Consider the following 15,307-nt stretch of genomic DNA (forward strand, 5'->3'; position numbering starts at 1 on the left):
CTGTACCTTCCCATCACTCGACGGTCGATGGTTTTCCGCCATATGTTCATTTCTTTCCCTCACCACGATGACACCCGCCCATGCAGGGTGAAGGCCGCGGGATGGGACAGGTCCAGGGCCACGCAATGCTGACCCGGGGGACAGTCCTCGCCGAGGCCCTGGCTGCAGGCACGGGCATGTACATCGCCGACGTGGCTATCTATATGCAGGTAACGTGTACATGAGTGTGCGCACCTTCCCAGAGGGGCACACGCACTGATAGAACCGCCGGCTGGGCACACTGCGCCCAGGGCAATAAATAGCGATCCATTTCCCGCAGTCGCGGTCGCGGCGACCTCCTCCGAAAGGCGCGTCCTTCCCCCTGATTTCTTCTTCGGTGCCGCAGCGGGACCTCGTTACCCCTTTACCTTCCTTCCTGTCCTCCTATCTCGCCCTCGCTTGCCTCTCCGCTGAACTCTCTTGGGGGGCGTTCCCTATTGCCCTGGTGGACAGGACGGTCGCAATAAGAGCCGTGACGTGTTTTTGGCGCCCAGCGGCCGTGGCGGCCCCGCACAGCCCACCAACAGCATCGCCGTCACCACCATCAGCCACGCCGGGGTGCCTTTGGTGGGCATTTACATCACGTACGGCACGCCGCTGCCCGCCAGTTTGCTCAATGCATTGACTTCCAAGGTAGGGCCTCCAGCATCATCAGGGTCACACATACACACACATACACACACATACACCACCCAGCGTAGTGGGCAACCGGTCCAGTCGTATGCCCATTCCAACATATTCCTCATGTACCTCAGCAGCCACGACGCGCACGTCGCTTCCCACATCCCATGCCTTGACGTGTTCCCGCGTCCTCAAGCTGTGCAGCCCTCTTCATAACGGTGTATTTTCCTAAGAGCGCTCTGCGTTGCCTTTGTTTCTCCTGCTGCCCCCAGCATCATCCCTGTCACACCTCACTCCCTACACACGTATGCACTTGGCCATAGCGCATACACGCGCACACGATTCGCCGCACCACCCAACCGCGCACAGGTGCAAGCTTTCGGCGCCATGCTAGGTCCGTTGCTCCATGAGCAGCTGACATCGGGGGATAGCGAGCTGGCTGATGAGTGGCGGTACCTTCTAGGGGAGGTGCTAGATCCGCAGGTAGGCGATATCAGCTAGGTAAATAAAGTGCAAAGTGAATTGCAGCTGGAGTGGCTTACTGGCTTGCGTACTGGTACTCTGGGTACTTATCCTTCTTTCCGGAAACGGTTTTTCATAACTCATTGACATCCCTTTTGAGGTTTTTTGGGGACGTTTAAGCTTAAGTGCACGGTAGTGGGAAGAAGGGGCTGAGGAGAAGTTGAGCTTCGTCCTGGTTGGCGGTCGGCACGGCTGTTAAGGTGGTGGCTGCGGAACAGCGTCGTTTTTCAGAGCCTCCGCGGGCTGGCGATGGGCAATGAAGGTCTTCTTTGGGAGTAGGGTAGTAGTAGCGTCTCCGAATTATCAACTCCCCGCAGGCAGATGGTTTTCATCGGGGGTGAACAAGGAGCGCATCGCCTTGCGATGGGAACAGATCGGGATGAAGCTCGGGTTGCCTACTGGCATTCCCCGTCCATGCATTACAATCGCAAGGATCCTATTGTGCTCCTGTGGGAACGCCTCCATTAAGGCGACTTTTCTCGTCCCCTTCTCATTCTCTCGGCGCTGACTCTTTTTCCCTTTTCATCTGCGTTTCATGTGCGAAACGTGTTTTTTCGCACATGCTCCAGCTTAGCCACCTTCCCGTCCCGAAACTGGTTCTTGGCACTCGTGACAACCGAATCTGCATTGCTTGGTGAACAGTGTGTGATAAACTCGCCTCACGCAGGCCATCCAGTCTGCCGCTGACGAGCAGCGCAGCCGCCGCTCCTCAGCAGCGCCCTACATCAACCAGCAGCTCCAGCAGCAGCAGCAGCAACACGCTGCTCAAATGCCGCCGCCGCTTACGGCGCCTCCCAGCCCACTCCAAATCCTGACCGGCGTCGCGGCCACCAAATCGCAGCGGCGAGAAGCGCTTTCACGCGGCGGTGGCGGCGTCGGCGGCGGTTCCGCTGTTGTGAGCTCTGCAGCAGACGCAGCGGAGACGCCAACGGCGAGGGCGGCAGCGGGTAAGGCTAGGCTGCCATCAGTCACTGGCAACTTTCCGTACACGTCCCAACAGTCATCCTCTGTCCACCGAGGCGGGGACTCGCTCGTGGGAGCTTGCAGCGGCATCGCCGCGCTGCCGTCGCTGCTGCGCAGGTCTCAGACTGCTGATACTGGCGCGCTCGTTACCAGCAGCACCGTTACCAGCAGGGCGTACCCGAGTGCCGATGGTGTCAGCAAGGTGGCGGCATCGCGCTCGCGCTCGCGCTCGCTTCTCAACACCTCAGGATATGGGTCCATCCGGGCATCGGTCATAGCTGAGGCAGCCACACGGGTTGTGGCCGCCTGTGCCTCAGAGCCCTGCGCCGGCAGCGCCAACGACAGCAGCACCTCCGCTTCCGTCGCCGAAGCAGAGGAATTGCGGATGAGGTGGAGCGCAGCGCTGCCGCTCTCACACCCATCTGCTGGCAGCGGCTCTGCCACCACCACAACCGCCACCGCCGCTGCATCTGGGTCTGCGTCCTCGGCGGTACATCAAGATAGATCTAGCATCAACCGAATGCCCTTAACGCCGCCGCCGTCACCCATGTTGTCGGCGGGCCTGTCGGCTGCAACAGTACCGGAGGTCGCGTGTTCGCCGGCTGGCTCCGTCCTGCAGGGTCGAGCACCAGGGCGAAAACCGCCGGCCGCCACTGCATCGGGGCCTCTTTCGCTTCCCCCCCTGCACACGTCACTGCAGCAAACTCAAAGCCAGCAGCAACAGCGGCACCGGAATCCGCTGCCGTCCTCCCTCCACAGCCCGTCTCACCAACAACAGCAGCGGCAGTCCATAGCATCCCGGCCTCGACTCAACTGCTCGTTTCGCATTCCGGCGACAAGCGGGCGCCAACAGCAGGTCTCTCCATCGTCTGTAGCAGCTTCGGCGGCGACGACGACGACGACGACAGTGGCGTCGCCGCCGTCCGTGGTAGCGGCGACGGCGTCGTCGGCGACCGGCAGCCCAGCAAGCAAACTGAAGAAGGCGGCATCGGAGGGCGTTCCTTTCGGCGCTGTGGCACAGGCGCTGTTCTTGCGGGGTGGCTCCCTGGCAGGTGAGATGGAACCAGAAAGAGGGACGGGACATGGCTGGTCCTGGGTTGGGCCGTTACGCCGGTCTGAGACGAAGCCTGAGGCTGTGTGTGGGTGACTGGATGGAGAACAGGCTAGGAGGGGCGGGGCGGGGCGTGCACTTTCCGAACGTTTGAAGCCTCCAGCTAAACCGCTGCTGTTTTGCCTGACCCGGTCTGTTCGTTACGTGGTTTTGTTTTCCTTTGCCCTTTTAAACCTAGGCCGAAACCTCGACGGCGGCACTCTGCATTTCGTGGACTCCCGCGGCGGACAGTACGGCAGTAGCAACGTGAGCTCCGGAGCCGCCCTTGTGTCGCGAAGCACCAGCGGTGCGCTGGGAGTCGTGATTACGGCTCCGCCCTCGGCGTCGGCGCCGCCGCCACCGCACAGCGACGCGGCTTCCACTTCCGATGGCCTGCTGACAGGCATTCCAGGGAACCCTGCCAATGTGGCTGCAAGGGTTTCTGGAGATCTCTCGGCTTTCAGTGGCACAGCATGGCGGGCCGCTGCCGCTACGGTGGAGGCCGGCGATGGCGGCTGTAATGGTGCCTGCAGAAGCATCGCAGGCGTGGCCGACGTTGCCCCGACGACGGCGACGGCGGCGGAATGCACTGGACAAAGCAGCGGTAGAGCAGGCGTACACGTCCGCCCTGCTCACATTCTGTTGCCAGCGGATCCGTGTCTCAAGGTGGCCGAGACGTCACCTTCGGGTCAGGCGGCAGGTTCGGAGCAAGATCGACTGTTGCAGCACCTCTTCGATGACCGGAGAAGCCCCCTGTTACCTCAACCTACGCTACCGTCTCCGCAGCGCCAGCTGCGGAATCCTCCGTTGAATCCTTTTGCCACGGAATGCCCCTTGTCGCCCCCGTGCGGGCTGGAGCTGCAGCCGCATCTACAGCCGTCGCGCGCGGCAGCTGGAACACTCGCGTCCAATGGTAGCGGCGGCGGTTGCGGCAGCGGCAGCGGAGCCGATCTTTCACCACCGTCGCTGCGTGCGGCGGCAACGCTGCCGCCGCCGTCAGCAGAGGCACTGGCGGCGTATAGGCTCCACCGCAGCCCCTCCGTCATGTCCGGGTCTCCGGCCGTTGCCACTGCAGGAGTCGTGTCAACTTCACAACTGGAGCTCGCCGGCGACACGAAGGTGCTGCTGCCGGCGTACCTAGCGGCGGCCAACAGTGTAGGCAGCCTCGGCGGAAGCGCCGCCACCAACCGCGCGTCGATGGCGGCGGCGGCGCCGGTCCTTGCGACGGGCAACAGCGGCGCTGGCGCTGGCGCCAGCGGGCATAACATGGATGTGGAATTATCAATGCAGGTGCGGGGGCTGCCCCACCGTAGATTGCTGTCTGCAGCTGTACCGCTACCGTGCACAGACTCTGCGGGTCGGCTCATCTCGGGGGCCTCCGCTTGAAAGGGATTCCGTGGGATTCTTAGGGTAGCAGTCACTTGGCGAATTGGCTTCTCGGCTCGGCCAATCCCAAGTAATAGTCACTTGGCAGCAGCAGGTATCGCTACGACTCTTCGCCCAAGAACCTCTTTTTCTGCGGTAGCTTCTAGCTTCTAGACGTAGTAGCTCTGATTCTGCGACTGTTCATGCCCCTGTGCATTTGGCCCCTGCAGGCCTGGCACCTGTCTACGGGGACGTCGTCCAGGACGGCCTTAGCCTCGGCTGCGCATGGTAAGACCTGAGTTGCCTTTAGTACTCCGGCCCTTATCGTAACTCGTTTTGTTTTTCCTCTAGCGCTTTAGCGCATCCTCTTTTTCATCCATCACGGGCTAGCTCGGGCGCCGCTCGGCTCCGGCCACGCGCTGTTTGTCCCGACCCTGACATAGACCTCCCTGGTCGCAATCCGCGGGCGAAAGCATGGGCGGCAAACGATGCCTTGGAATCATACATGCGGCGACAAGCCAGCCCTGCGACGGCGCCGGTGCAAGTGACACACAGTATAGCGGTACAGTATCTGTTTTGAAAAGAGAGCAGAGTTAAGTTAACCCGTTCCGTTTTGGGTTTGTGCGCGTCCTGCCAATGTACCGGTCAGCAGGTGGCGTCATCCATATCACCAAGTATGTATATCCATGTGGTGCAAATGGCCTTTGGCCCTCCATCGAGCCCCGCTGCGCCCCTCTGTCACTATCCGCACGGGTTGTTTTCCGTTTGCGCCTGCGCGTACTTCGCCTAAGTAGGTGGTTTTCGTCTTCTTCGCGTTACCCAAGCACACCCGGTTCCCTTTGGCTTCCTCATCTTCGCCCCGCAGGATCGCGCCATTCGCCGAGGGGTGGACATTGCGCACCTGACAGCTTGTGCACTAGCAAAAGGGCACCGGGGTTCCATGACGTGATGTCGCCGGGCCCGATCCGACAGGCCAAGCCGCAGCCGTACCCGGCCGTACCCTCGCCGCTGTCGCCTGGGAGGTTCTACCATGGGGGCGGCGGCGGCGGCGCCGCTACTGGTGCTGGTACTGCCCCACCGTTCTCCGTACGGCGATGCAGCGCCGGTGGCATGGCGCCGGCGTCGCCGCAGCCGCCGCCACAACCGCCGCGCATCGGGGCCGGACTGTCCAGGCTAACGACCGTAGGGACAGCGGCAGGAGTTCCCGGCAGTGGTGGCGGAGCTAGCGCCGGTGGTTGCGTCCCGGGTCCTTCGCCTCTTTCAGAAGCGGCAGCGCGCACTCCTAACGTGCCGGGATGCAGCGCTGCGGCAGTGGGGCTGGCCGCAGCGGCCGGCGGGCCGCCGGGGCCGCTGGGGCCGCTCTTGGCCAAGATGCCCTCTCCGATAGTCCAACGGCTTCGGAGCACTATTCGGAGGAACATCTCCTTCAACATCACCCCCGATTCCGGGGTCCAGGTGCGCGTTTGCCGATAGGCTACTGTGACACCATTTCCTCCCCAGCCCATTTCCTCCTAGACGAGTTTTCTCGGCCTTCAAGTTTCCCCCCCTCTGTCTCATCCTTCAAAATTCTGCCGTCTTGTGTACGGCGAGGAAAGACCCTGGACCGGATGTTGCGGGACGAAGCGGATCGCAAACCACACAGGACGCGATAGGGCGCGCTGCTTGCCAGACACTCGTGTTGTCTGCTCTTCTGGTCTTGCTAGCTGCTCGGTGTCGCGTTAGACCCACAATTTATAAGAACCGCGCGGTCCTGGGGCCCGCCTCTGCTATGCGGCACCTCGCGATTACCTCCTCTACCTCCTCCCCCAGTTTTTGAAACCTTGGGACACCTTGGGATGAAGGACTGCATGAAAAAACGAAATAATGTCTTACCTACTAAAAATCACTTTTGGCTGGTGCCATATCACGTACACATGTGCTCATACGCCACAAATTTTCTTGCCTCGCAGGGCACGGGAAAGGTTGCTCCGCTCATGGCGAACTTGCAGGTGAGAATGGGGCTCCTTACGATGGCTGAACAGCGCATTGGACCTTTCCTTTCCCAGCGACGGACCGCTGAACAGCCAATGGCGGTGCCATTGTTAGTGCCAATGCCAATGCCGACAGATATGCCCGGTCAGCACATACTCAAGGGAACTGCGTTTCTTGGCGTGGCTGAGGCCTCCCTTGCATTCCTGAAATTCAAAAATCGTTTCAAAATCGTATTTTGCATATTGTGTCACATCCCAAGCGCTGGCCTTTATACTACAGGTATTCCTCGCCCAACCCTTCCCGCTCCTCTTTGGGTTTGCGTCCTGGCTGGATTCGGATCACGTGTCTGGGTTCGTGCCTGTTCATGTCCTTCCCTTAAACCTCTGCCTCTCTTCAGGACAAGCTGCGCAGCCTCCAAGCCGAGCAGGTGCTGGCCAGGCTGCACAGCAAGGACGCAAGCGGGTAAGACGTTACCGACGGCCCGTTGGCGCGGTTCGCTCTTAGAGGAAAAGCCGTGGTCGAGGGTGGGGGCCGCGGTGCGGCTGGATGGAGAGGATGGGGGCCCCCTGCCGACATCATCTGGCGGCCAGCCGCACCGAGCACCGGGGTGCCCGAGCCTAGATACCTAGTCAAGGCCAACTTGATCTCTCCTCAACGCCTAAAAACGCAGGCCAGTCCCTGAATAAATAATGCACCACCATCATCTCATCTGCGGTTTCCTCGTTTAAAATTCAAATGCTGCTCCGAAACCTGCCGCCGCCGCCTTCACCACCTGCAGTGCAGACGAGCTCTCTGGGCTGACGATTTTGGAGCCTCTAGGCTCGGGGGGCTTCGGGACGGTGTTCCGGGGCATTTTCAACGGCATAGAGGTCGCTGTCAAGGTATGGTGATTCGTCGTTGCCGCTTGGACTGTCGCGATGTTTTCTGATCGCAGCCCCATTCCACCAGGCGCTCATCCTGTCGTCCCTTTTTTCATGCCGCTCTGGAATTTCTGACGTCTTGTCCGCGCTTTTGGCTTTCTTGGGGAGGTGCTGCGCAGCTGTGCAGTCGACCAGCCTTTGCTCGTTGATGATTTACGTGGCTGCTTGGCTTTGGGGTTGGGGTTTTCTTGGGTTGGTGTGTATAGCTTGAAAGTAACACTGATATACACTACAGTAAGATTGTATAATTACAAGGCTATACTATGATACATGTACAAAGATGAGAAGAGCTCCGCATGTGTGTTAGTGACCTCACAAACTTGGCACTACCCTGGAATGGCACTGTTACTTCTCTTCCGCATATTTCTCTCTCTCCCTTCTCTCCCTCCCTTCTCTCATACTTTCCTCTCTCACCTCCTCCCTTCCCTCATTTCCTCATTCGCTCACTCACTCGCCCGCTCACGCGCGCTCACTTCCTCCTCTTCAGGTGCTGTGCGAGCGGGGTTCCGGTGGCCGCAGCGAGGCCGCCACTATGAGGGAGGCCTTCGAGCTGGCAGTCATGACCACCATCAGTCATCCGCACATCGTGCAGGTATGCGTGTGTGCTGATGTAGCGGTGTGGCGGTCTGTAAATACCGAAACGTTTTAACGGTTTATCTGTACGGGACACAGTTGGTGTAGTGAGTACGTGGTACGGTGTTAAGGTGTACATTCTCTCCATTCCAAGCCCTACTTCGTCCAGCGCACATCCATCCAAAAGACGCGGTTCTCGTGGCCAGAAGAGAACAGCAAGGGAAAGTCCTAAAGGAGATGCTGTGATCCCCGGTGACGAAAAAGCGACCCTAGTGCCGTGCCTTACAGGCCTCAATGAGCCGTGAGATGCTTGGGTCTGAAGACAAAATGGGATCACGTAACTCCAACCCGAGAACCCAACCAGTGCAACCGGGGCTGTAATTCTCCCGGAACTCTAAAGTACCCCGTCCCCACATTCCATCGTGCCACGCGCTCCTCCCCCCACAGGTGCTGAGCGCTTTTACAGACGTCATCTTGGCTACGAAACCCAACCTAGCGGGAGGACCCAATAGCACAACCACAGTCGTCCTGCCCAGAACACCCGTCACTGAGGAACGTAAGTGTAGCGCACGCACATACATACACACGCACACCCACGCACGCGTCCGGTAAAGTAAATCCTGACCATTTCCGTCTTGTGGCGCAGGACATTAAAACACACCCACCTACTGGTGTCTTCTCGCGCTTTCGTGGCCCCACCTTCCGATCGGCTTTGGTTGTTGTCTTCTCCAAATTAGGGCTCAGAATTTTTCCATATATTTACTGCATATGCATTAAATGATACATATAGCTGTGTGTGTATATGCAATTGTACATTATATTTTGTGTGTAAATGTAAAATTTTTAATGTTTTTAAAATTTGTGAGCTAAAGATATCTCCCACGGGTTTTACTTTTTTTTACCTATTCCGCCGCCCACCATTGCTGGTATAGAACAATTACGGTGGGGTGCTCTGAAAGATCTTTCGTTATCTAAACATCCCTCTTTAAGGTTGCCGGCAATGCTTGCGAAAACTATTATAGAAGGCGGTAAAGTAGTAATGTCCCTGGCTGAACAGATTTTGGGAAGGACAGTTACCGCTGATATTCACCATCCTATAACAAACAAGCTCGTGATATCTGCGCGTGATTTTATTTTATTTGGTTATGTGTTTGCCCCGACAAAGCCCTGCTCTCCACCCCTGGTTTTAGCTCCTCCTCCGCCTGGTGCTCCTGCACCTCCCCTGTTACTATGCTATGCCGCTCGCGCGCAGTGGGCGAGCCAACTGTGGTGATCGCCATGGAGTACTGCGATGCGGGCAGCTTGGCGGATGCAGTGTCTGCGGGGCGCTTCAGGGAGCGAGTGCCGGGAGGGTACGGGGCCCTGCAGCCTTGCATGCCGGTGAGATGAGAAAGGAGGGAGCAGGGGCAGTCGGCAGAACGAGGAGAGTCGGCTGCGGCGCTGTCTTTTCCTGCGGCGTTGGCTGTGGCTTATTGCCTTTTCCACTGTGTGCGCTATTATTGTAATTGGGTACGTGGGATGGTGGTGATGATGATGCCGGCATTCGGCTCTGTTCCCAAGCCTGCGCTGTGCTCCTGTCATCCGACTCCGACCCTCTGCATTTGACTCTGCCGTTGCGCCTTTGTTGCCTGGTTAGGCCATCTACGCGACGCTATTGGAGATTGCTCTGGCTCTGCGGCACATGCATGCAATGCTGCTGGTGCATTGCGGTGGGGCAAGCGGGAGCGGGGGCGGGGGTTTTCTACCGGCGCTGCGAGAGGACATGTGTGTGGGGGAGGGAGCCCGTCTGGGCGCCTTACTGGCTGGCTGGCTGGCTGGCTGGATGGATGGATGGATTGGGGTCCTCCTAATGGACTTCGATCTAAAGGAAGACCTGGACGCGTGCGCGAGGAACAAATCGAATGCTTTTTACGTTAAGAAAATGCGTTAAAACAAACAAACACGGGACGAGGAGTGTGACCGCAGGTAGTAGGACTGTGGTCTGCGCCACGCTTTGCTGCAGTCTTGTTTCCTGACGAAGGGAGAATGGAGCTGTCTAATTGCTAATGTGGTCTAGGAGTTGGCTCATCGGCCCGCCCTCTGATTTGTAGCTCACCGAAAGGCCCCTCCCAGGGCCCATCCCATACATGCACGCACGCCAGGCCGCTACACGGCCCCAAGGGCCACCACCATCACCGTCACAGAGACTCCGACTCACGAAGCGTCCGGCCTTCCACTAGTGAGCAGCGTCCGCAGCCACACGCGCGAGCCGACCCCTCAGGCCCCCCACCCGGCCACCTGGACCGGGGTCCGATGTTTCTTAAACCTGGGCCCCATCTTGCCTGCCATGCGCTGCTTTCTTCTTCCCGCAGACCTGAAGCCTGCCAACATCCTGCTCAAGAGCAATATGCGCGACCCACGAGGTTTCAGTGCAAAGGTAGGGGTGCGTTTTAGGGGCTTGGGAAGGGATAGGGCCGAGGCGATGGGAAGGAGGATGCCGCTGGGTTATGGAAATGCTAGGAAGGAGAGTTTTCTCTGGCCATTGCAGGAACGCGACAGCTCTGATTCCTGCCTTTTGGGGCGCTGCATTTGTAGCCGGGGTTCGCTTCCCTTGCCGTTCACTCACACGCACACGCGCACGCACTCACACGCCTCTATTGCGCCATCCTCCTCAATATTTCAAAAAACGTTTCAGACATTCCTACCGGTTGCTCGCTAGGTTCATGTTCTTCGGTTACGTTTATTTTTGTGACATCCGAAGCGCTTCCTCCTCGCACCAGCTCAGCTCACGTCATTAATGCACACTACTCTACTGCTTGCGCGCTGCTGCAGCTGTCGGATTTTGGGCTGGTCAAGATGGTGGTGGAGGACGGCACCGGTGGAGGCGGGGCCGTGATAGGCAGGGATGCACGAACCGGCACGGTGACCCACATGGCGCCCGGTAGGTGGCTTAGGGGTTTTAGGGTTTTTTAGGGTTTTTTTGGGGGGTCGGGGACAGGGAAGGGTGTGTGTATTGGCACTGTAGTTAGGTGGAGTTGTGCCTGCCTGCGATATCACGTGCTGTTCTCCTAGACCTTGTGGCTATATATCGTCACAGCGGTCATAGGTCTGCCAGTACAGGGCTCTTTGGGTCCGGAGTTTTTTATTCGATCTAATCTATCGCACTGAGGCTGATGATGGACTCTTGAGCTTTCGGGAGTTGCACACGCACACTTAGACCCACGCTCACACCCACACACATGAGGGGCGCAGTGTGGTCATTTTTAGCTGTAGGGTTCAGCTTTCGGGCTGAAGGCGCCGGTAGGGCGGCCCCTCATCACGGGGAGGAGGGGCGTCCAGGTGCTGAGCAAGGACCCGGGGTGCGCAGCCGCGCCTGATGGCCTCAAGGCGCAGGCTGCTGCATGGACGCAACTGCGCCGCAGCGCAGGCTGAGGTTGTTTATTTGAGGGCCTTGATAACCACCGCGCTCTCTTTCCTTTGACAAAAAGGGGAGATGCTGGGTTGCACGCCCTCGGTCGACGAGCAGGAGGGGACAGTGGCGCCTCACGCCCCTCTTCCCCCAGAAGGAGATGAGTGCTTCGGCGGTCGTTCCCGTTGGGGTACGGTTAGGTGCCCCTGGCCAGCGTCAGGTCTGGATCAATATGTAACAGCACACACACACGCACACACACGCACACACACACGCACACACACACGCACACACACACACACGCACACACACGCGCGCGCACGTATCCCTCGGATGGAAGATGTATCACGCCTTGCCGCCCGCCGACATGGCCCCCCAGAGCTCATTCGTGCCACCGAGGCCAGCAAGATGGATGCATCAGTAGGTGAGCAGCCCCTCCGTTCAAGTGTCTGTACTCGTGTGGGTTTCTGAGTGGTGATTTTTTACGTTTGCGTTTTCCTTTGAGTTTTACGTCCACGTGTGCGTGGGTGTCTTGTGTGCGTGTGTAAGCGGGAACACACCGTATGTGCCCAGATTGGTGACCCAGTTAACGGCTAAATTAATGTACCGTGTGGTTGTGTATTATGGGGTTATGGATTGCCCGTGGCGGGAAAGGAATATGAAAAGGGGGAAAAGGCGAGCGTGCCGAGTTGCCTAGTATGTGTGTTGGGGGTCACCCAGTCGCCCCTTTCCCTCCCGCACCGTGTCGTTCATTCCTCCCCTTGGCTGGCTGCTGCTGCAGACGTCTACGCGTTCGGGGTGCTGATGTGGGAGATGCTCTCCACGGCGCCCGTGTATCTGGGTATGCGGAGTGAGGACATTCGACGCGGTGTGGCGGACGGCGAGCTGCGACCCGAGTTTCCACCTTGGTCGGATGAGAAGTACAGGTGTGTACGTGTGCATGTGTGTGCGCATGTGTGTGTGTGAAGGTTACAAGTATCTGAACGGGCCTGACACTGGCCACAGAGGGGCTGCTGCCCAGCCCCAACATAAAGACCGCCTAAGCTCCTCTCTCCCGCGGACGGGAGAAGGGCGCGAGGGGCCTCTGCGCCCCTCTCCTAAGCAGCCGAGAGCCGCAGGTCCGCTAGCTCCTCCGCGCTCCGTCCCCGTGGTGTGTGTGTATGGGTGTAAATGTATGTATATATGTGTATGTATATGTATATATAGGGGGAGAGAGAGAGAGAAAAAAACGGGTTGCACGCAAGTGTGGCTGGTTTAGGGTGACGGGACTCGGGGCATGTGGAGCGCCCTCTGTCCAGGGTGTTCAGTACCTTGCATGTCTGGGTCTTGGATAGGGTTGTGTGTGTCCAGGAGTCCATGGCTCTCTACAGTAGAAGTGTTCGCGCAGGATGGCAACACGGCGAACGCCAGGAATCTAAAGAGAGTCCGGAACCCCAAAAGCCATACGCCTCGGACTCTTGAACCCTAGGGCCCTTGAATTTCATGTGTGTTGCTCATCCGTTCCCCTAGGGCCCTGGCGGAGGCATGTCTGTCTACGGACCCGAGGGCTCGACCCACGGCAGCTGAGTTGGTGGCTCGTCTGCGCACCTTGCTGGCGGAAAGCGGGGCACTGCAGGTACGTTTTTATTTGTGTGTGCGTGTGCGTATGTGTGCGTGCGTGTACGTGTGCGTGTGTGTATGTATGTAGGTGCGTGTGTATGTATGTGCGTGTTTGTCCTACATGATGCCTGGCTGGGTGCAGGAACTGGAGGGGTGTTTGGGTGGTGGACGTGTGGCTTCGCCGAAGCAGGAAGTGGTTCCAGAAAAATGGTTTCATGGGCACCTACCTGCCATGGGGCCTGTGTTCAAATGCTCTAAACAGCCGAAGGCCGTTGTAGTTTTACTACGTTGTGGGGTAGTTCGCGACACGGACCTCTTGCAGCCGATATCTATGCGGCCTGGTGGACTATTGCCGGGTTTCCCTATCTCCACCCGTCCTTCTCCTTCCGCCTTTCCGATGGATGTGCCTTAAGGCTTGGACCTGCTTTTGCTTTTCCGGACCCCTTAATTGTCGCCGCCGCCGCAGCAGCAGCCGTCTCCTGCTCTGGCGTTTTGCACCACCTTCAGGGTTGGGGTTGGGAGCAAGGTTTGGACACTGACGTTGCCGAAAACACCGCAGCTGACGTCTATGGCACGGCCCCATGCTTGGTGGTTGGTTGCTTGGTCTCCGCTTGCTTAGACGTCTGCAATGTCAAATCTTGTGACCCACCCGTGCGTTGGTTCACGTGTATTTCCCGCGGACCGCATTCGTGCCTGGCCTGCGCAACACCTCCTCCTCCTCACCACCACCACCACCACCACCAGCACCACACCCGACCTCAGACACTTGGCCCTTTGCTGCTTGCATGTGACTCCCGCGCAACCCGAACCGAACCGAACCCGAACTCAGGATACCATCATGAGGCGCCCGTGCAAGAGCTCCGCCTTCCCAACCGGCAAGGACATCCTCCCTGGAGGTGGCGGCGGCGGCGGAGCTGCCGCCGGCAGAGAAGCCGCCGGCTTTCCAGGCCACAGCACTGCCGCGGCTGCAGGCGCTATGCTCGGCATCAGCCCTACAGGCTTTTGCCGGCCGAGCCGGCTGATGCCAGCGCAGCCTCAAGTTCCACCGCAGTATCCCCTAGCGGCGGCCGAGGCGCACAACCGACGGGGCAGGTCCAGGTCGTACAGCGGTTTAAACGACAGCTCGACCTTCCCATTGCATATCCTGTAGAGGTGGAGTTCAATCTGGCTGGCAGCGGGAGGTGCAGGTGGGCAGGGGGGCTGGCGGGATGGGTGCGGTGGATAAAGGATGGTGGGGGAGATTGCCGTAGCGTGTATCTGTCACACCCGCTGTGCCTATCTGTAGGCTGGAAAGGTGTGTTGTGCTGTGCGTACCGCTAGGGTTAAGCAAGACGAGAACTAACATCGCTTGGAAGTGCGTTTTCTTGTCTTGACAAAGGTGTAGAATTTGCAGAGGAAGCGCCCTTTCTTACTGTCTGACTGTGAGGCCGTGTACTGGGCCCGCGGGTTGGTCGCGTGAGCAGCAGCGACACTACTGTTACTCGAGCGTCTGTTTTTACAAAAGCAAAGCACCAGTTATTTTGCCAGACCCATGTTTTGGTAAGTGACGCCTAGGCGCTTCCCCTCCACAGCTTTATGCCAACTTTCGGGTCATAAGGCCCGAATCCACGTGCCCCTAGTACTTGCCATGTAGCCGTTGGCTGTTGAGTACCGGTGATTAGGTTCGAGGTCTTGTGGCGTTTTCCATAGGTTATTGGGCGTCCTTGCCGGTGCAGCAGAGCCGATGCAGCGCACTGCGCTCTGTCTCAGCGCTGTTGCAAGCCCCGGGAAAGAGTACGTAACCTCAGAATGCGCTTACAATGTCATGCTAGGCAGGCACGCTCGGCTAATACGACACGTTTTGCTGGGTGGTTGTCTGCTTGTCTACCTGTCGCACTGCTTGTCTCTCATCTGTCTGTCTGTCTGTTTGCCAATCTGTCTGTTTTTGCTTGGTGTTGTTTGTTGGCTATTTGCGAATGGGCTAGCTAATGATAACAACAAGATATATAAATATTTATGCGGGTCGCACGAATGCGTTTTGTTCTGCGTGGGATATTATGCGAAAGGATACGCTGAAACAGGTGCATTTTGTAGTCGGGCATTATGCAGAAAATTTTAGGGGTCATGGTCCTGAAATGAGTTCTTGCGTGAGAGTCTAGGAAAGCGGGAACAAGGTGCGGTGCGGTGAGGTGAGGCCGGGCCAGAGACAAACGGTGCAGGTATGTGCAGCGCAGACGCTTACGGTAGTGCCACGATCATCACCCACAGCTTTCCCAG

The 15,307-nt window shown here is 58.3% G+C and overlaps 1 protein-coding gene across 1 annotated transcript; it reads left to right on the top strand.

The window, feature by feature from the left end:
• Positions 1-12,232: 12,232 nt before the first annotated feature.
• On the top strand, positions 12,233-13,049 carry VOLCADRAFT_46956 (uncharacterized protein; the record flags this gene model as incomplete). Its single annotated transcript, XM_002955138.1, has 2 exons — positions 12,233-12,378; positions 12,962-13,049. Coding segments are annotated over 2 exons (234 nt in total), but the record flags the coding sequence as incomplete, so codon positions are not given.
• Between the last annotated feature and the right edge of the window lie 2,258 nt (positions 13,050-15,307).

This window comes from Volvox carteri (genome assembly GCF_000143455.1).
Source record: "Volvox carteri f. nagariensis unplaced genomic scaffold VOLCAscaffold_49, whole genome shotgun sequence".
Classification (NCBI taxonomy): domain Eukaryota; kingdom Viridiplantae; phylum Chlorophyta; class Chlorophyceae; order Chlamydomonadales; family Volvocaceae; genus Volvox; species Volvox carteri.